This window comes from Mytilus trossulus, chromosome 8 (genome assembly GCF_036588685.1).
Source record: "Mytilus trossulus isolate FHL-02 chromosome 8, PNRI_Mtr1.1.1.hap1, whole genome shotgun sequence".
Taxonomy (NCBI): Eukaryota; Metazoa; Mollusca; class Bivalvia; order Mytilida; family Mytilidae; genus Mytilus; species Mytilus trossulus.
Genome location: NC_086380.1, coordinates 12003214 through 12024839, shown reverse-complemented (window position 1 = coordinate 12024839; position 21626 = coordinate 12003214). Strand labels below are relative to the sequence as shown.

At 31.6% G+C, this 21626-nt stretch overlaps 2 protein-coding genes across 6 annotated transcripts in view; one reads left to right on the top strand and one right to left on the bottom strand.

The window, feature by feature from the left end:
- Positions 1-4806, top strand: part of LOC134728294 (uncharacterized) — a 28132-nt gene extending 23326 nt beyond the window's left edge. Inside the window, exons 15-16 of one of the 2 annotated variants that reach the window (XM_063592850.1) lie at positions 484-500; positions 2716-2921. In XM_063592850.1, coding sequence (XP_063448920.1) covers positions 484-500; positions 2716-2737 — 39 coding nt within the window. In that variant the 3' untranslated portion in view covers positions 2738-2921. Of the gene's footprint in view, positions 1-483; positions 501-2715 lie in introns of both variants that reach the window. The other variant, XM_063592849.1, reaches the window with a different exon arrangement.
- Positions 4807-8911: 4105 nt separating this feature from the next.
- Positions 8912-21626, bottom strand: part of LOC134728296 (P2X purinoceptor 4-like) — a 36645-nt gene continuing 23930 nt past the window's right edge. For 2 of the 4 annotated variants that reach the window (XM_063592856.1, XM_063592855.1), the window contains exons 9-12: positions 21153-21309; positions 20589-20690; positions 19085-19204; positions 8912-11867 (exon numbers count right to left, since the gene is read on the bottom strand). In XM_063592856.1, the coding sequence (XP_063448926.1) occupies positions 19085-19204; positions 20589-20690; positions 21153-21309 (379 nt within the window). In that variant the 3' untranslated portion in view covers positions 8912-11867. The remainder of the gene's footprint in view (positions 11868-19084; positions 19205-20588; positions 20691-21152; positions 21310-21626) is intronic. The other 2 variants (XM_063592857.1, XM_063592858.1) reach the window with 2 other exon arrangements.

Here is a 21626-nt window from a genome sequence, read left to right as displayed (position 1 = left end):
AAGAGCCTAAGGCAGATATGAGCTTGCTGATGTGCACACTTGGAATGATGTACTGCCAATTTAACAGTTTACATCAGAACATCATATTATAACAAAGTAAAGTTAAAAATCGATTTTTTTTTATCTAATGTCAATCATTGGAATGGCCATCTGATTACCATATTTGCCTTTTGTGACTTAGTCTTAAGGGATTAAAATCGGGATGGGATAGAAAATGTCCGGCTGGCTCAAATATTTTTTGGAAGCCTTGGTTTGCATCCAAACATTTTACAAGGTATAAGATCTTTAAAAACTAATAAAATGATCAGAAGTAACAACTTAATTATGAGAAGATTGGTCATGTTGCAATAATACTTAAAATATTTCTAATTGAAATAAATGCATGAAATAAAACAAATATATTTTTTTCGATATAAATACATGAAGATCTGTAATAATGAAAATGTAGTCGGCTTAGTTGACTCAGTATATAATTTTAAACAGGATTCTGATATTTCTCCGTAAGTAGTAAAAACATTGCATGGTTAGGGGTTAAGACAAAGAGCAAGTAATATATGTATTTGGTTTTATAATGTTGTATCGCCTCTTTAAAGGAGCTTTTTCTTTTATTTCTTCTGTAAAGGTTATTGGTTTAATCACATTAATTAGCATAGAAAATACTATTGTACATGTACAAGTTTGGTTTGCATGCCATATTCAATCGTAATTTATCTATTTGAAAATTAATGAAATGCAATTTGAAAATACTAAAATACTGTTGTAACCAGAGTATAGTTTTGTATCATAAAATAAGTGACAAAATAGTTACGTAATACAATGTACTGACTTGAAAAGGAATTTAGCAATGTTATGATTGATTCAGTGATTGCACTGCAGTTTAACATGATGAACAAAATGCCTTTAAAATAGACAGACATAATTACTTTGAATTGTGATAGCAAACCTTTGCTTAAGTGATTTTATTCATATTTGAATGTAAGACAGTTGGTTTCTTTCAATGGCAGAACTTCCTGGATTTATGAAACTTTGACATTTGGTCAACTAAGAAATGAATGGTAAAAAATTATGCTCATCTCTTTCTTGAATGGAGGTTAGCTTCTTTCTTTTCTATTCATGAACTGTTCAGTTGTTCTACGTCCATGCTATCTTTGTTTCTTGTATATTCTGTTTTTATGCTAACATATACTTATTTTTTTTTAAATAATAATAGACCTTTGCTCAGTAAACATGGTAAAAGGGGTGTTTACTGGTTAACCTTGTTCAACAATAGGTATGGACTTCAACAATGAGTAAAACTGTACGGCATAGCATGCTAAAAAGGGCCCTTCATATCGAAATGTGAAAAAAAAACTCAGATGAGAAAAGCAACCGCCTGATTTCTGTACAAAACTACTAATGAAGAACTAATTAAAAAGATATAGTTACAAACAATAGATCTGAAACTACAAGTTTCTGACTGCTCAGAAACTACAAATCAAAACTTCATGAAATTTGGTAAAAAAGCTTTGCGAAACATGCTTTACTGTGATGCACTTTTCCATTCATCTCATATCAACTGCCTGTTTACCAAATTATTATCGAGGTTGTATCATAAATGATCATTAAACATTTACTTATATTTTAGCAGATAAGCATATAGTGTTTAGATTTGATGCCATATTCATTGAAATTTGAAGTTTTGGGGGAAAAAAGTATTGAGATTGCATGTGAAGGATATTTTTTAACTTAAAGTTATGACAGAGAAACTGTTTTAATTAGAGAATGATTGGCACTAACTTTGATTTTAACCCATGATCATTGTAATGTATTGAAATTCCAATGAAATAATCAAAACTATTCATATAAATCAAATTTTACTCTAATCTAACCTAAAAATTGCACTGGATATACATTCACATTGAAAGACTTTTCATTTATATTTCACCAAAAATTTATTTTTCAGACCAAATTTTATACTTATATTCCTCTACACTTTTTTGATAGAAAAATACATAATTTTTGGTTTAGAAAAGTTAAAAACAACTGTCAATCATTTCAAACTCACTTATTTAATCCATCTTTAGTGTATTTATTTTTGAAAATTGTCAGGCCAGCATGGGATACTTTTAAATGTATTAACCAAGCATAAGTGTTCTACTTCAAAATATAGTATTAACAATGTCCTAGATATATTGATGTATTAAACTCTTGGTTAACTTCAATTGCTAGCCTCTAGACTGTTCATAATCAAAGTTTTCAGTTGTTGGTGTTTCTGCATGAGCTTACACATGATGCTTTTAAAGTGTATTATGATGAGTATGAAATGAAGTCTTATAAATGTATCAAAATCAATTTTAAAGAGGAAATAGATAAATAGAAACATTATATTATCCTTGTTGAGAATTGTTCATGAAAATCATTTCATCACAAAAATTGAAAATGAAAATTGTCTATACTTTTACATGTCAATGGCCAGCTGGTTGATATATAAATTTTAACATAGTCAACAGAAACCAGTGAATTTGATGCTTGAAGTTGAATGTAGAATTTACCATGTAAAATATGACAAATACAGAACCATTTTGCACTAATCATTGTGTTATCTGTCCAAAGATTAAAATGTTATTTGGTTTGTATACCAGTATATTGTTCTTCATACTGTTTCAAAGTGCGTTTGTGGTCATGACAAAATCATGCATTTAATAACTCCTAATTTAAACCCTTTTTAAATTGTAGGACAACAGAACAGCAAGAATGACTCCTACAAGTGCTAAACCTCCACTTCCGCAGTCTGGTAGATCCAGTGGACAGTCAGGCCGTACCAGTGCATCGTACCGAAGGAAAAGTCCTTCACCTCATCGGAGATCACGCCCACCTACAGGGGGACGTTCTAGCAGTACTTCATCATAGTTTTATAATTAGTTTTTATATTCCGTCCATATTACAATGACTAGTCTGTATATGTTATTTATTTATTTGTGTATTACAGAATATTGGAATTTCCTATTGAAATTCTTAAAAAAACTTATTTATTTAGTTAGCATTTTCTTCTCAAAGTTTAATATGTTGTTTTAAATCTACATTCAGTTGTAACTAACCCATGGTTCCACTAGAACTTAGAAAAGAAATTAAGAAAATGTGAAACCAATTAAGGTTTCTTTTTTAAAGAAATAACTGGATTGTTTCCCTTTAGATTAATGGAATTAGATGGTAGTTGCATCATCAAAATGATGATAGAAAATAGGAGTTTTAAAATGAAAGGATTGTTTGTCCCTCTGTTTCAAAATAACAATCTTTTTTTAAAGACTATAATGAATTGAGAGTTTGTAGATAACAAATTTAAAAAGAAAATATGTCCTTGTTTTTGAGATATAATTCTGGGCACATTTAGTCTTTCAAAAAGTAAGAAAAAAAAGCCAGGGGGTTATTACATTTTTGGGGGGGATATGACCTTTATTGGGACTCTGGGATCAGGTGTTTTTAAGCTCGGGATTTCGGAATTGACCTTTTCGGGATCTGTGAATTCTATTTTTCGATTTTTCGGGACCTCAGGATTTCATATTCTAAAGCCTGGGATTTCAGGATTTTTGGATTTTAAGCCCAGTATTCAGGATCAGGGCCCCTCCTAACCCCCCTCATTTTTTTTAAAACTACAGCTAGGATTCTGAATCTGTTTCAAATCGTTTAAAACAAGAGTAGCGAACAACCCTAAATAAAATTAATTGATAAAACAATTATTTCATAACTTAAAAAATATGATTAGTGTGAATTTTGAACTAAAATATTGAATATAGTTTGGAGAAACAGTAGAATCAGCAAATTGCCAATGTAAATTTATGGTTTGTAAATGTGCTTTAAATGTTAGAACATTTATATTTTTATACTTTGTTAAACTGTTAAAATATGTTTAAGATTTATATGTTATTTATTTACAACCCAATCTTTGTTAAAAGAGGATATATATATATATACACACAATTACACACATACACTAATATATATGTACATATAGATAATTATTTTTACTTTAATTTTCTTGAAGGAATTGTCATACAGTTTTAAGAAGAAAAGTTGTATTTTTTAGTAGATAGTGATTGTAACTTGAAAAAAAATCTAGCTTGTAAATTTAACTCTAAAAAAATACTATTTATTTTACTCTTTTTAAAACAAAAAACAGAAGCTTTGGTTTTCAAGCTTTGTAATTATGAATGGCTTTCTCTGGCTACCATGTATGTTTTAATAAAGTCCCTTATAAAGTATTAAAAAAGATATTTATGAATTTTTCAGACACACTTTTACATAAAGAATATTTATAAAAACCTTGATCATGTCTAGGTTTTTTTTAAACCTGATATTTTTATTTAATGTGATATAGCACTGTATATAGAAGAGCACATTTTCATCTCAATCATCATGTGCCAAATACAATTTTAAAGAGAATTTTTTAATCTTATTTAAATGCTTTTTTTTAGTACTGTTTTAATGAATCAAGAAATGTGTCAATTTTTTAATGCCTTAAATATCAAGAAAAAGCTAAAAGTGAGAGAGAAAAAACTGTTTAGCCAACAGTGTACAGTCCTTTGTTCAGCAACACAAAATCGTTTTGTTTTAATCTATGATAGAAATAGAACTGTACAATGCAAATTAACATAGAACTACTTGATATATTCCATAATGATTGGAACTATTTCCATGGAAAGTTTTATGAAAAATAACATTACAATTGGTAGGTAGTTATGAAAATTTTGCAAGGAACAAAAGTTCTTTTAACATTATAGCTCTTAATGAGATAACATATATTAAAATAGAAAAGATATTTTCATGCAAGGGAGAATTTAATTTAGAATTCAGATTAGAAGACTTCAGTGTTATATGGAATAATAAATTATCCGTCCATTCACATTTAAAATAGGGCACTATAACAAATATTTGTATTTACAAAATCTCAAAATAAAAATTGAATCTATAATTACCTTAAATTTTATTTACATAAAGTAAAGGCTTAATTGAAATCTATATATATTAGGAGAACTGCCATATCATGCTCCCATGGCACAGCTGTTTATATGTGTATAAAATGTTGATATGTTATCTTTAGTCTATGCTTTGTTGTTATACCTATAACTGTGATACTTTGACCGTCCATTTTGTTGTTATTTATATACTAATGTATATTCTATTTAATACATAAAACATATCAGTTATTATACTCAAAGGAAGTAAGGGCTATTACAGGAAAAAATAATATGAGAGGTTTGGACACCACAGAATATCTTTTTAATGGGTAATGGGAGTAGTTGGGAATGAAAAAAAGAAATGCTGTCCAAACCCCCAATCTATTTTTTCCTTTAGTAGTCCTTAATCGTATATAATGTATTCGAGAATCACTTGTATATTTTATAAACTTTGATGAACTCCAAATATCTTATATTGGATGAAAATAAACAAAACAAACTGTTGGTGAGTTAAATTATTTCAAACTTGTGTCTACATAAATTTACTTTATTCAACTGTTAACCTATACTTCCATTTTATTTCTGCTTCAGCAAGTTTTCAAAATCAAATATTTGGGACTTTGAATCATGTGAAAACTTTTGTTGCCTTAAATTTTGTGATGTTTCTTCTTGTTAATCTTTATTGTGCCTTGTACAGAAATCTTTTTTATGTAATTTTTTATGAATTAATACTTGCAAGATGTTACCATCTCATTTGCATATATTGTATTATATACACACTTCATTAGTCTGGCACATGTTATGTATTATCAGTCACCTCAGGTTTAACTAACTCTACTCATAGACTGTGATATCTTTGTGTCATGTCATGTGATCACTAAAGGATTTCTTGTAATATGTCATGTGATCACAGAATGATTCTTGTGATATGTCATGTTATCACTGAATGATTCGTGTGATTAATGTGATTTGTCATGTGATCACTGAATGATTCTTGTGATTAATGTGATTTGTCATGTGATCACTGAATGATTATTGTGATTAATGTGATTTGTCATGTGATCACTGAATGCTTCTTGTGATTCTTGTGATATGTCATGTGATCACTGAATGATTCTTGCCATTGTGAGGGGTAGGTAATAATGTAATGGTTTTAGGAAGAGTTAACTCCCTTAATCAAATATTACAACCCATGCATTTTGGCCTACCAGACACAAGGGCAAACACTACTTGCTGATCAGCTGATGTATTTGTTTGAAACTGTATTAGTGTGTTTACTAATGGTTTCATTTAACATTTTTAATTTAGTTTCTTTCTTCCAAGAAAGGAAATGAGTCATTTACTGTTCTAAGTTTATATATCACAAGTTTTTTGACATTGTCAATTTGTGAAATAGCCACAAGCCAATAATGTCAGTTTTAAAGTTTTCATTAGAATTTTCACATTTGTTTTGGTTAGAATTATGATTATACAAGTTTTTTTGTTGTTTTTTTAATTGTTACCACAAATGTGTATTTTGTTATTTGGTTATACACAGTAGTTGCTGAATGTCACCATTGTTTTATCATCAGGCATTTGTTCTCGGAAAATATTTTAAGATTTTAAAAAAATCAGAATTTGTAAAACAAAACATTTGTGATAATTTATAAGTTATTTCTTTGGACTTTATAAGAAGGAGACTTGTTCCAAGAGAAAAATGTTTATTGCATTATCTTGAAGTTCAGTTTACGTTAAAGTGGCCATTTTCATTTGTTGTGATTTTCTGTTTAACATTGTTATGTATTGAAACATCTTTTTTTTTCATTTAATTGCAGCTACTTTTATAGTATGACAGTTAGAAAATAAAATATATATATAAAATGTTTTTGTTTTATTATAAGTCCCCTCTAGGAGTGGTTGCTGTCTTGCATTTGCCTTTTACCCTTGTATGCTCATTCAAAAAATATTTTTTAAAAAGAGTTGCACTTTTCTGATGTCCTACATTAAGTTCAGAAATTAATTCGAGCTTTTTGTTATTGCGAAAATGCAACTGAGTTGAAAACGCAATAATTTAAACTCACATTTTGAAATATTTTATGAGTTTAAATTTTTTTTCTCAAAATCATAAAAATTAAAATCGCATTTAAGTCTAAAATTAAAAAATCGCAATAATAAATGCACGCAATATTTTCTGAATTTACAATACTTACAATACTTAACAGAATGACCTCATATTGGTCAGTAGCTTCATAATCAGTTGTTATGAGATAGCCCTTATGGAAGTTATCTAATCTATCAGACACATACCTTCTGTTTGCTGATACTTTGAATTTGTCAATATGTTGAATAGCGAAAAACAAATACATTATAATTGACAAGGATTGTCAGTTTTCCTCTCCACGCACTTGGACTTCTTCCATCAATAAAATCTGGTCACCAGTAAAAAGCCAATAGTGCAGAAAGCAGCATTAAACAAGTGCCAATCATCAAACCAAACGTTTGGAGAGCCTGTTTCACAACACCGGAGAGGGGGGAAAAATATAATCAATAGGATATTTTCCCAGTCATTTGATAATTGTAGTATATTTCACCAATTTGCTCATTTATAATTTGGATTTATTTGAATATGAATAAGTAGATGTGGGTATACAATGCAAACATCAAAGAGATAGTAAACAAGAGTACACATCCTGAAATGTCTCGCCTTCCTTACTAATCATTGATATTATGTTGATAGTCTCAAGTATAAAGCTTTATTACAACTGTCACATAAACTTAACATTAACCAAGATAACTAAAAGAAGACCAATGAACCATGAAAATGAGGTCAAGGTCAAATGAACCATGCCAGGCAGACATGTAGAGCTAACAATGCTTTCACACAACAAATATAGTTGACCGTGAAAATGAGGTCAAGGTCAAATAAAACCTGTGCCACTGTTATATAGATCATAAAATATTTCCATTCACCAAATATAGTTGACCTATGGCATATAGCATTAGATAAAAAGACCAAAACTCAAAACTTAGCTTTGACCACTGAACCCGCTAGACATGTACACCTTACAATCATTCAATACAACAAATATAGTAAACCTATTGCATAAAGAATAAGAAAAAAAGACCAAAACACAAAAACTTAACTATGACCACTGAACCATGAAAATGAGGTCAAGGTCAGATGACACCTGCCAGTTGGACATGTACACCTTACAGTCCTTCCATATACTGCATATACTAGCCCTATTGCTTATAGTATCTGAGATATGGACTTGACCACCAAAACTTAACCTTGTTCACTGATCAATGAAATGAGGTCGAGGTCAAATGAAAATAGTCTGACAGGCATGAGGACCTTGCAAGGTACGCACATACCAAATATAGTTATCCTATTACTTATAATAAGAGAGAATTCAATATTACAAAAAATCTGAACTTTTTTTTCAAGTGGTCACTGAACCATGAAAATGAGGTCAAGGACATTGGACATGTGACTGCCGGAAACTTCGTAACATGAGGCATCTATATACAAAGTAAGAAGCATCCAGGTCTTCCACCTTCTAAAATATAAAGCTTTTAAGAAGTTAGCTAATGCCGCCGTCGCTGCCGGATCACTATCCCTATGTCGAGCTTTCTGCAACTTTTAGTTGCAGGCTCGACAAAAACCAAAAGACATGGAGATCAACATGCTATTTTAACAAAAGACAGGTAAACCTCAAAACCAATGATAAATAAACTGCAAGGAGTAAAGAACAAAAAGTAAAGAGAAAAAAAATCATAGAACACAACACAAAACGGAACTCTGAAACTGGTTACTACGCTACATTGATTTTATGATAGTTTATTGAAGCAATGTAACCACTGTTAGGAGTTTTAACACAAAACATGTCATACACATATTATCCAACTTCAACAATTTCCTAATAGACTTTTCAATTCTTAGTGATGTTACCAGGCACAATTACCGATAAAGTTTAATGGCAGCAAAGAAGTCTCAATGATTGTAATCACGATTTTATTGTCAAAGTGAACTGACATGAAATACAAACAATATTTACAATAGTAAATATACAAACATTTTACATATAACAGACGTTAACAAATTATGGATACATATCAAAATATTATATAAAATTACAAATCACAGATATCTTTGATGGAATATTAATGATATGATCTTTTGAATCCCACTTATAAAATGCTATTAAAGTAAATATAATGATATACATTTTGTTAATGTCTAATAAGGCTGAAGAAACATACAGTGAGTCCCATGTTTTTCATACTAATTTTTGTACTAACAGCCTGACTAGTATATTACTTTTGAGTTATGTAAACTTTAGGCCTTTTTTTAACTATAAAGTGTAACATAAAATATTGTCCTCCATGAAATATTGTCGGTTGGACAAAATTTCATATGAAATATTGTCTTAAGACACCATTTCATAATTATAACCAAATTCCACTATGAAAATTTGTCCATCTCAAGACATAATTTTATAGGTGAGGACAGAATTTCATAGTACATAGTCATGATATATTGTCTTGTTGGACAATATTTCATACCTAGGACATTATTTTGCTTTACAAAAGCAGCTAAATACAATTTGAGACACTAATATTCCATAAGTTATATAAAAGTAAAAGTTCAAGTAAGCCTTTTCACACCATTTATTTTTAAGAATCACATATTTAAACAAATGCCCTTCTGATTAAGAGTATTATTTCAAATTCGTTATTTTTTTATTCACCTGACTATATCCTTAAGAATTTATTATACCGATATAATATAAAATCTGATATAAGTTGTATAGTATGGGGTAAATAGTCCAGTACTCCATAAAATTTTGTTAAGTGATAGGCCTTTGAACACCTGTTCTATCTAAGCTTTAATCAAATTCAAAAGACTAGTAAATTTAAAATTCTAATTTACAAAAAAACATTCTGAAAAGTTTTAAATAAAATGGACAGAAACAAGCAAGAGTAACAATATCTCATCTGAATATTTGGGACATAAATTATGCATTTTAAGATTAAACATACCAACATATACAAATTACAATTGACTGAATAATATATCATGAATCCACACTCATTAGAAATGATTATGTAAATGACAACAACATAATGGATGCTTGAAGGGGCATTAGGTGACCATTTTGACAAAAGCGCTGATACAATTCTTCTTGTTTCAAGTATTTATAAAAGTGGAATTTTGAGGTAGCATTTCTTCATAAGCAGTTTGTTGACATGTTATTTTAAAATAAACTCAAAAACATTGGTGATATATTATTGATTTGCAAGTGAATAAATCAACCGTATCTATATTTATGTTTATATTGGGTGATATGACTGTCTTCATAGGTTATTTTCGTGGTTAATTAGATGGCTTCTGGACTAAAATATACACAAAATAATGATGCATTTTATCAAGTCCATGCATTCCTTATTGCTTTTCTGTAATTAATTTGAATTGTGTTTTAGAATGTTATAAGGGAAATGTAAGAATTTTTGTCAAATCAGTGAACATGCATTTATCAGCTTATGCCCCTTTGAAATTTAATACCATATTTGATTTATTTCAGCTTTTCTTCTGTACCATGTACTACTACTTAAGCATTTGTGTGAACATAAGCTACCATTTTATTAAGTGATAATTTTGGTTAATTAGATGGCTTCTGGACTAAAATATACACAAAATAATGATGCATTTTATCAAGTCCATGCATTGCTTATTGCTTTTCTGTAATTAATTTGAATTGTGTTTTAGTATGTTATAAGGGAAATGTAAGAATTTTTGTCAAATCAGTGAACATGTATTTATCAGCTAATGCCCCTTTGAAATTTAATACCATATTTGATTTATTTCAGCTTTCCTTCTCTACCATGTACTATTTCTTAAGCATTTGTGTGAACATAAGCTACTAATTTATTAAATTACAATTTTAAACAAGAGTCCCATTATGTTTTAATTTGATTTATCACACAATAAGTAACTATACAACATACAAAAGTATTTCTGAAACTCAATTTGACATGAACATTACTTATATTTTGTTTGATGTAACAGTATACTTCTATTTGAATTTCGTAAGTACCAGAGATCGAAACCAAATCAAATATGGTAGATGCAGGATTTCTCCTTGATCATATTTAAATTTTTAAATAATTAGAATATATGTTTTTTGTGATCTTAGTATTATAAAAAAATATTTTAATTATTTAAGGAACTGTAATATTTTTTCTGTCTATGAAGAAATAACATAAAAAATGAGGTGCACATTGTAAATACTGGTAAGGAATGTAAGAGAGAACGTATAGGCTCAAAGGAGTCTATTGCTCACCTGTATATATACATTATAATAATTTTGATTGCTGTTTTTGTAAGATTAAAAAAGTAATGCTTAGGAAACTTAAACTCTTTAAAATGCATTTTAACATCTCCTTTGAAAATTCCATATAAAATTTATAAATATACATTTTTCTTTTTGTGACATGTTCGTATAAAAATATCAATGTGAGGACCAAATTGACAGAGTATATTCAATATCATACTGCTGTGGGTTCATTTATTTCCGTGGGTATCAATTTCCGTGGATTGCAGAAAACTTGCATATTCATGGGTATTAACTATTTAATTTTGTGGTTTTGCCAATCTCTGTATACAAGCCAATTGAAAATATGTTTTTTTTTTAAATGTAGACTTGTAGTTCACCTGTACCCATGAAACCCACGAAAATTGGTATCAAACGAATAATAATGAATCCACAGTTTGTTGGATTTTATTGCACTAGGCACTAATCCATGCAGAATTCTTTGACTTTTTTCTCCAGTAATCTACCAAAATGTTGAAAATAATATGGCACTATTTATATGCGAAGTTAATATCCTTTCTTCACCAATGGAATGTAAAGTTCATTCAGATTTGTCCTCTTCATTTTGGCCGTCCAGTTGCTGAAAAATAAAATAAAACTCAAGTGTTTGTTTATCTTTAAGTAAATGATGAAATATGATAAAATAGGTTTATTTATATAGGCAATATAGGAAAGGTGTACTGACATAAGTAGTCTCTAAACACATTAGCTCCATGGAGCTTTCGTTAGTAGAAGCCATATTAACTATGTGTATCAGTGAGAAAAATGTAAAAGCATAAAAATATAGTATATACCAATACACATAATTAACAGCGCCTGGTGATGTTTGATAGCCTGACCGGTTTCGGTCCATAAAGGACCTTCATCAGAGGCAGAATGGTGGATTAATGTTTGCACCCTATTTATATAGATATGGTAACCGGCGGTTGAGTTAACCGGCGGTTGGGTTAACCGGCGGTTGCGTTAACCGGCGGTTGGGTTAACCGGCGGTTGCGTTAACCGGCGGTTGCGTTAACCGGCGGTTGCGTTAACCAGCGGTTGAGTTAACCGGCGGTTGAGTTAACCGGCGGTTGAGTTAACAGGCGGTTGAGTTAACCGGCGGTTGAGTTTACCGGCGGTTGTGTTAACCGGTGAAAAATCCCAGTGGGATTTTCCATGGTTACAATTATCTATATTTAGCTAATGGTCATGTTACAGTAAACTTTTTGACATGTTACGGTAAACATTTTTACACTATACGGTAAACATGTGACCTGATGATATAACCATATTTGGGCTTTAGCATTGGATAAAGGGTGTTTTAATAATTTAAGAAGTACATAGTAATCATTTAGTCTTGATCTTTGGCTTATGATCCACCTAAATATCAAGTCTTGGAATAGTATTTCATGGTAGTTATGTGATCTTAATATTTGGCTTATGATACACCTAAATATCAAGTCTTGAAATAGTACTTCCTAGCAGTCATGCAGTCTTGACCTCAGGCTTATGATACACCTGTATATCAAGTCTTGAAATAGTAATTCATGGTAGTCATGCAGTCTTGATCTTTGGCTTATGATACACCTAAATATCAAGTCTAATAATAGTATTTCATGGTAGTCATGCAGTCTTGACGTTTTAGCTTGTGATACACCAAAACATCAAGTCAAAACTATTACCCCCCCTAACCAAACAAAATTTGGTTTAGGGGGGGGGGGGGGGTTCTTATTGAGAATGCTTCATTTAAGCCTTTAGTACTCCTTTCAAGATCAAAGGTAGATGAATAATAATCCTCAGTGTTAGAAAGTTTTCAACACCTTAAGTTTGTAATGTAGGTATTACATATATACATCAATTTCAGGTAATCGCTAGGCTTACGCTTAGAGGTCCTATGCCAGTGAAAAATCAATAGGCAATATAGGAAAGGTGTACTGACATAAGTAGTCTCTAAACACATTAGCTCCATGGAGCTTTCGTTAGTAGAAGCCATATTAACTATGTGTATCAGTGAGAAAAATGTAAAAGCATAAAAATATAGTATATACCAATACACATAATTAACAGCGCCTGGTGATGTTTGATAGCCTGACCGGTCTCGGTCCATAAAGGACCTTCATCAGAGGCAGAATGGTGGATTAATGTTTGCACCCTATTTATATAGATATGGTAACCGGCGGTTGAGTTAACCAGCGGTTGGGTTAACCGGCGGTTGCGTTAACCGGCGGTTGCGTTAACCGGCGGTTGCGTTAACCGGCGGTTGAGTTAACCGGCGGTTGAGTTAACAGGCAGTTGAGTTAACCGGCGGTTGAGTTTACCGGCGGTTGAGTTAACCGGTGAAAAATCCCAGTGGGATTTTCCATGGTTACAATTATCTATATTTAGCTAATGTTCATGTTACAGTAAACTTTTTGACATGTTACGGTAAACATTTTTACACTATACGGTAAACATGTGACCTGATGATATAACCATATTTGGGCTTTAGCATTGGATAAAGGGTGTTTTAATAATTTTAAGAAGTACATAGTAATCATTTAGTCTTGATCTTTGGCTTATGATCCACCTAAATATCAAGTCTTGGAATAGTATTTCATGGTAGTTATGTGATCTTAATATTTGGCTTATGATACACCTAAATATCAAGTCTTGAAATAGTACTTCCTAGTAGTCATGCAGTCTTGACCTCAGGCTTATGATACACCTGTATATCAAGTCTTGAAATAGTAATTCATGGTAGTCATGCAGTCTTGATCTTTGGCTTATGATACACCTAGATATCAAGTCTAATAATAGTATTTCATGGTAGTCATGCAGTCTTGACGTTTTAGCTTGTGATACACCAAAACATCAAGTCAAAACTATTACCCCCCCCTAACCAAACAAAATTTGGTTTAGGGGGGGGGGGTTCTTATTGAGAATGCTTCATTTAAGCCTTTAGTACTCCTTTCAAGATCAAAGGTAGATGAATATTAATCCTCAGTGTTAGAAAGTTTTCAACACCTTAAGTTTGTAATGTAGGTATTACATATATACATCAATTTCAGGCGCTGTTAATTATGTGTATTGGTATATACTATATTTTTATGCTTTTACATTTTTCTCACTGATACACATAGTTAATATGGCTTCTACTAACGAAAGCTCCATGGAGCTAATGTGTTTAGAGACTACTTATGTCAGTACACCTTTCCTATATTGCCTATTGATTTTTCACTGGCATAGGACCTCTAAGCGTAAGCCTAGCGATTACCTGAAATTGATGTATATATGTAATACCTACATTACAAACTTAAGGTGTTGAAAACTTTCTAACACTGAGGATTATTATTCATCTACCTTTGATCTTGAAAGGAGTACTAAAGGCTTAAATGAAGCATTCTCAATAAGAACCCCCCCCCCCCCCCCCCTAAACCAAATTTTGTTTGGTTAGGGGGGGTAATAGTTTTGACTTGATGTTTTGGTGTATCACAAGCTAAAACGTCAAGACTGCATGACTACCATGAAATACTATTATTAGACTTGATATTTAGGTGTATCATAAGCCAAAGATCAAGACTGCATGACTACCATGAATTACTATTTCAAGACTTGATATACAGGTGTATCATAAGCCTGAGGTCAAGACTGCATGACTGCTAGGAAGTACTATTTCAAGACTTGATATTTAGGTGTATCATAAGCCAAATATTAAGATCACATAACTACCATGAAATACTATTCCAAGACTTGATATTTAGGTGGATCATAAGCCAAAGATCAAGACTAAATGATTACTATGTACTTCTTAAATTATTAAAACACCCTTTATCCAATGCTAAAGCCCAAATATGGTTATATCATCAGGTCACATGTTTACCGTATAGTGTAAAAATGTTTACCGTAACATGTCAAAAAGTTTACTGTAACATGACCATTAGCTAAATATAGATAATTGTAACCATGGAAAATCCCACTGGGATTTTTCACCGGTTAACACAACCGCCGGTAAACTCAACCGCCGGTTAACTCAACCGCCTGTTAACTCAACCGCCGGTTAACTCAACCGCCGGTTAACTCAACCGCTGGTTAACGCAACCGCCGGTTAACGCAACCGCCGGTTAACGCAACCGCCGGTTAACCCAACTGCCGGTTAACTCAACCGCCGGTTACCATATCTATATAAATAGGGTGCAAACATTAATCCACCATTCTGCCTCTGATGAAGGTCCTTTATGGACCGAAACCGGTCAGGCTATCAAACATCACCAGGCGCTGTTAATTATGTGTATTGGTATATACTATATTTTTATGCTTTTACATTTTTCTCACTGATACACATAGTTAATATGGCTTCTACTAACGAAAGCTCCATGGAGCTAATGTGTTTAGAGACTACTTATGTCAGTACACCTTTCCTATATTGCCTATTGATTTTTCACTGGCATAGGACCTCTAAGCGTAAGCCTAGCGATTACCTGAAATTGATGTATATATGTAATACCTACATTACAAACTTAAGGTGTTGAAAACTTTCTAACACTGAGGATTAATATTCATCTACCTTTGATCTTGAAAGGAGTACTAAAGGCTTAAATGAAGCATTCTCAATAAGAACCCCCCCCCCCCCCCCTAAACCAAATTTTGTTTGGTTAGGGGGGGGTAATAGTTTTGACTTGATGTTTTGGTGTATCACAAGCTAAAACGTCAAGACTGCATGACTACCATGAAATACTATTATTAGACTTGATATTTAGGTGTATCATAAGCCAAAGATCAAGACTGCATGACTACCATGAATTACTATTTCAAGACTTGATATACAGGTGTATCATAAGCCTGAGGTCAAGACTGCATGACTACTAGGAAGTACTATTTCAAGACTTGATATTTAGGTGTATCATAAGCCAAATATTAAGATCACATAACTACCATGAAATACTATTCCAAGACTTGATATTTAGGTGGATCATAAGCCAAAGATCAAGACTAAATGATTACTATGTACTTCTTAAATTATTAAAACACCCTTTATCCAATGCTAAAGCCCAAATATGGTTATATCATCAGGTCACATGTTTACCGTAACATGTCAAAAAGTTTACTGTAACATGAACATTAGCTAAATATAGATAATTGTAACCATGGAAAATCCCACTGGGATTTTTCATCGGTTAACTCAACCGCCGGTAAACTCAACCGCCGGTTAACTCAACCGCCGGTTAACTCAACCGCCGGTTAACGCAACCGCCGGTTAACGCAACCGCCGGTTAACCCAACCGCCGGTTACCATATCTATATAAATAGGGTGCAAACATTAATCCACCATTCTGCCTCTGATGAAGGTCCTTTATGGACCGAAACCGGTCAGGCTATCAAACATCACCAGGCGCTGTTAATTATGTGTATTGGTATATACTATATTTTTATAGGTTTATTTATATAATTTGTGAAGTCAAATTATTATATACTATGTGTAAATTATATTACATTCTAAAACTTTCTACAGTTCTATAAAAGCAAATATACATGGATGTGTCCATCAGATACCCCAGCCTCTCATGAAATCTTGTTGATATGATAGTGAACATGTCATATTTGTTAAGTCATGGTCTTTTAAAGTTGACTTAAAATGGTATGGTTGTTCTCATTGTTCAAGGCCTATAATTGCTTACATTGACTTCATTTGAACTGTGGTAGATAGATGTCTGATTGGCAATCATATCCCATCTACTAATGTTTATGAATCATGAATCTATGGTCCTTAAAAAAAATTTCATAAGTAATCAAAGAAGTAATGAATTGATAATACCAGTAAGCGATAAAAATGTTATTTTGCACTCAATAATATCCGCAACAGACATTTGCAGAAATTTCTGTGGAAATTTTTACCAGTATGACCTGTCAAGGTCACAATCGACGTAAAAATCAATATTAATTTGCACAATACTTTTTTTAATTCCAAATAATGACAAGTTAGTTTTATATATGCATTGCATTACAAATTGAATCCTTGCTTTAATATCTTTTATTGCTTTTAATTACATGATACACATTTCCTAAATAGACCATCTATCTTACCAAGTGGTATATTTTGTATGATTTGCAAAACAGAAAGTGTATATGAGGACTAAGGACAGAAATGCAGGATTGTGCCAGCGATACATTTTCAAATTTCTCATGAATGGAAAAAAAATCATATCTTTTTAATTGTCCATATCAAGTTTTTATTAAGCATACAACACATGTTATATGATTCAATACACAGATTGAGATGTTTTTTCATTACAAAGCTGAAATCAAAGCACTATTGATGTTGAAAGCCAGCCAGTGATCCGACATGATGACAAAGAATGGTATTTCAGTACGTCTTGTAATTCATTTACTATTTAAAAGTAATTTCTATTATTCAAAAAGTTTTATTCAAAGCCCTTGTTTGAAGCTCGCTTTCTTGTATTGAAAGGGGTGTAAATCAATTTACCTAAAATTTTAAAGAATAGCTAGCAGAATTTTGTTTAAATTTAAATCTTGAACTTTTATTTTACCGCAAATCATGAAAATTACAAAAATGTAATAATTTATAAATTTAATTCACATTTGTATTAAGAACTGTATGAAAATGTTTGATTTAATTTAATCAATTGGCTTCACTTAAAAAACGTTACCAGCGTATGCCAAACTAGTATACAATATCAGTGAAAGAATGCTCAACGGTAAAACATTTCTGAAGTATAATGTCAGATTTTCTTGTATATATAAATCATCATATACCGTATTTATAGCAAATAGTCCAAAGCTTTGCATGTGCTGATGTGATGTGGATAGGAGCAGAGGAGTGTAGCCATACAGATGAAAATATAATCACTATCCACTAATATGGGGTAAAATTATTAGTATTACTATGTGGTCTGTCATTGTGTATTGAAGCTTCACTCTGAGATATGGAAAGAAGGGGAGGAGTGTTGTATCAACCCACAACACTCTCAAGTGGTCTATATTTGGTATTAATGTAACTGTAAACCACATATTTTCATGAATATATTGTTTCACGTTTTTCCCTTTCTAATCCACTTTGCAACTATCTAATTTCACGATTTTCTGATTAACTGGATGTAGAATTATAAGGAAAGATACAAGTTTGACACATTCGCGACGATTTAATTTTGCGTTATTTTTCTACTCGCTAAAGTCCTGAAAATAAGTTAATTTACAGTATTAGTATTACTATGTGGTCTGTTATTGTGTATTGAAATTCCTCTTTAATGTGACATCGAAAGGAGGGGAGGAGTGTAGCCAAAACGGGGGAGGACAAACATAATCCCTATCTAGTGATCTATATTGGGTCAAGTTATCAATATAACTATGTGTTCTGTCATTGTGTATTGAAATTCCACTTTCACGTGACATGGAAAGGAGGGGAGGAGTGTAGCCACAACAGAGGGAGGACAAACATAATCCCTATCTAGTGATCTATATTGGGTAAAGTTATCAATATCTTACTATGTGGTCTGTGATTGTGTATTGAAATTACACTCTGATGTGATATGGAAAGGCGGGGAGGAATGCAGCTACAATTGAGGGAGGGGTGAGTGGATGGGGGGTGGGGATGGGTGTGGTAAACAACCTAAAACACTATCCAGTGATCTATATTTGGTAAAGTTGTTAGTCCAATGTAGTATTACTAGGTGGTGTGTCATTGTGTATTAAAGCTTCAATCTGATTTGATATGGAAATGATAGGATGAGGAACAAACCTATTCACTATCCATTGTGTATTGTAGCTCCACTCTAATGTGAGTTGGATAAGAGGGGAGGAGTGTAATGCCAAGGGGGAACAAACCTAATCACTATCCAGTGATCTATATTTGGTAAAGTTATTAGTATTACTATGTGGTGTATCATTGTATGTTGGAGCTCTAATCTCTTCCGCTAGTATTGGACTTCGATCAGTTACAATTGGCTGAATTGGATTGAAAACATGTAAAGATGACTAATTAATGTAAAGCAACTATAAGTGACTAATTAGAATAAAACAATTATCAGTGGCTAATTAGAATAAAACAATTATCAGTGGCTAATTAGAATAAAACAAGTATCAGTGGTTTAAATAAGGTCAATAAATGTTAGTCAATGCAAAAGTTATATTTTCAAGTCAAGGTATAAAACAACTATTTAGTGAACTGCATAATTTTTGCTTTTAACAATTATCCTAAAATAAATCTGAATATGTATGTCACATAATCAAACAACATCTTCTTATTTTTACATCTATAGATGTTTTCATAAAAATATCGGTAGACACTAATCATAACTTTTAAATTCTTCTTTTAATTTTTTCTTTTAAATATTTCACATTAAATAATTTTTTCAATTGCTCACATTTAATAAATAGCCTTTAAACACCCCTGAAGTTGTTGTAGTAGCATGAAATTGATATAAAATAACTGGGTTTTGATAGTAAGCATTAATCAAATTTTCACAGCACTCACTACAAACTAAAAACATTTCCCTAAGCAATGAGTTAAAATGCATTACCAGTTGATCAGTTTGTAGAAGTGTTTCAAACTGAAAAAGGGTAATATTGTTTTTGCAATTGGTATTGTAACAGGATTAAGCACAGCAAACATCAAACTACATTTTTGTGGCTGTCTCAAGTCAGGAGCCTCAGGCCTGTGTTAGTCTTGTATGATTTTTTAATTTTAGTTTCTTTTTTATATTTCAGAGTTTAGAATGACGTCTGTTCTCAATGAACTAGTATACATTTTTTTTAGGGGCCAGGTGAAGGACGCCTCCAGGTGCAGAATTTTCATGCTGTATTGAAGCCCTATTGGTGGCCTTCGGCTGTTATCTGCTCTAGTTCTCTTATGATTTTTATCCTTCCTTTTTAAAAATTTGAGGAAAGTTGCGTACTTTTGACGTGACGTCATCAGACAGGGTCGCCTTTTTTCATGATGTCACAATAAAAAAAATCAGAAGAAAACAAGAAAATTTAACGTCAGAATTAAATTTCATCCAATCATTTGCTGAGCACAGATTTTTCACTAGTGAGGAAAAATATTTTTCTCACACCGGTCAGGAAATGTGAAAATAGCACAAAAAATAGAGAAATATCAATCTGAAAACACATATTGTAAAGCATGTTCATATGAAGTTTGAAGTCAAATTTCAGGAATCTATATCTATAAAAAAAGTTTAGATGATAATATATCAAACACTTTTAAAAACTGCTGATATAAACCTGAAGTCAAAGCTTCACAATCTAGGTCAGAGTGACTTACTTTGTCTAAATTCTTATCTGATGTGAAAAAAAAGCTGTAACTTGTTGTAGAGAAATATTAAAATACCTTATAAGCATCATCTCCAACCACTTGTAAGTATTTCTTATCTTTGTAAAGATTTCTAGCCTTCAGGAAATATAATACCACTATATCACAAACAACTGTAGCCTAAAAAAAAATTTAAAAAAAATATAATAAAACCCCATGGAAATGATATATGCCAATGCTATTACATCTGCATACCAAATATCATTAACTTACCATTAAAAGTTCCCCTTAAACTGACTTAATCACAACTTACAAATGTAATCTACCGTAAGCATAATTTTTGAAGTCAATAGACCGAATTTCCACAAATAATGAAGTCCATATCTTTAAGAAAAGGTCCTTTTGGCTCATCTCTTTTGACTTTAGATAATAAAATCACACGACAATGATACCATTGCAAGCACTTATCTTTAATCTGAGTTTTAATAGTAGATATATGGCCATATTTTCAGCTAGACTTCTAACTTTTAAACCATTGAGATAAACTTTGCACTTCTAAAAAGTGCTGTACTTGAATTTTGCGGTGGATAGTTATTAGATTGGTCTTCAATGATTTGTAATAATACAGTTTTAAATACTTACTATACTCAGCAAAGCCAATCCACTACCAACATTGATCATAAAAGGCTCAAAATTGAATTTACCAGCTTCTCCGGTCACAGACAGGATGAATTTAATACCATAGGCTTTAAATAATGTCCTGAACTCTACATCATTTTCCTTATAATATTTAGCATATCTGTAAATAGATAAAGAATACAACAGACTAAGGCAGAGTTGTGAAGATACTTGACACTTTGCAATACACAGGTTTAAATATAAAAAATAACTGAGATAAAATCTAAAGGTAAGGTTCATCCACCAGAAGGACATATTCAAACTCATAAGTCGAAAAATAATCTAACAACGCCCTTGCTAAAAAAATTACAAGACCAATAGACAAGCAATATTTCACAAAACACAATATAGAAAACTAAAGAAAGAGCAACATGAAACTAACCAGGTGATTCTGAAAGTAAGCAGATCCTGCTCCATATATATATGTGGCCCCCTTCG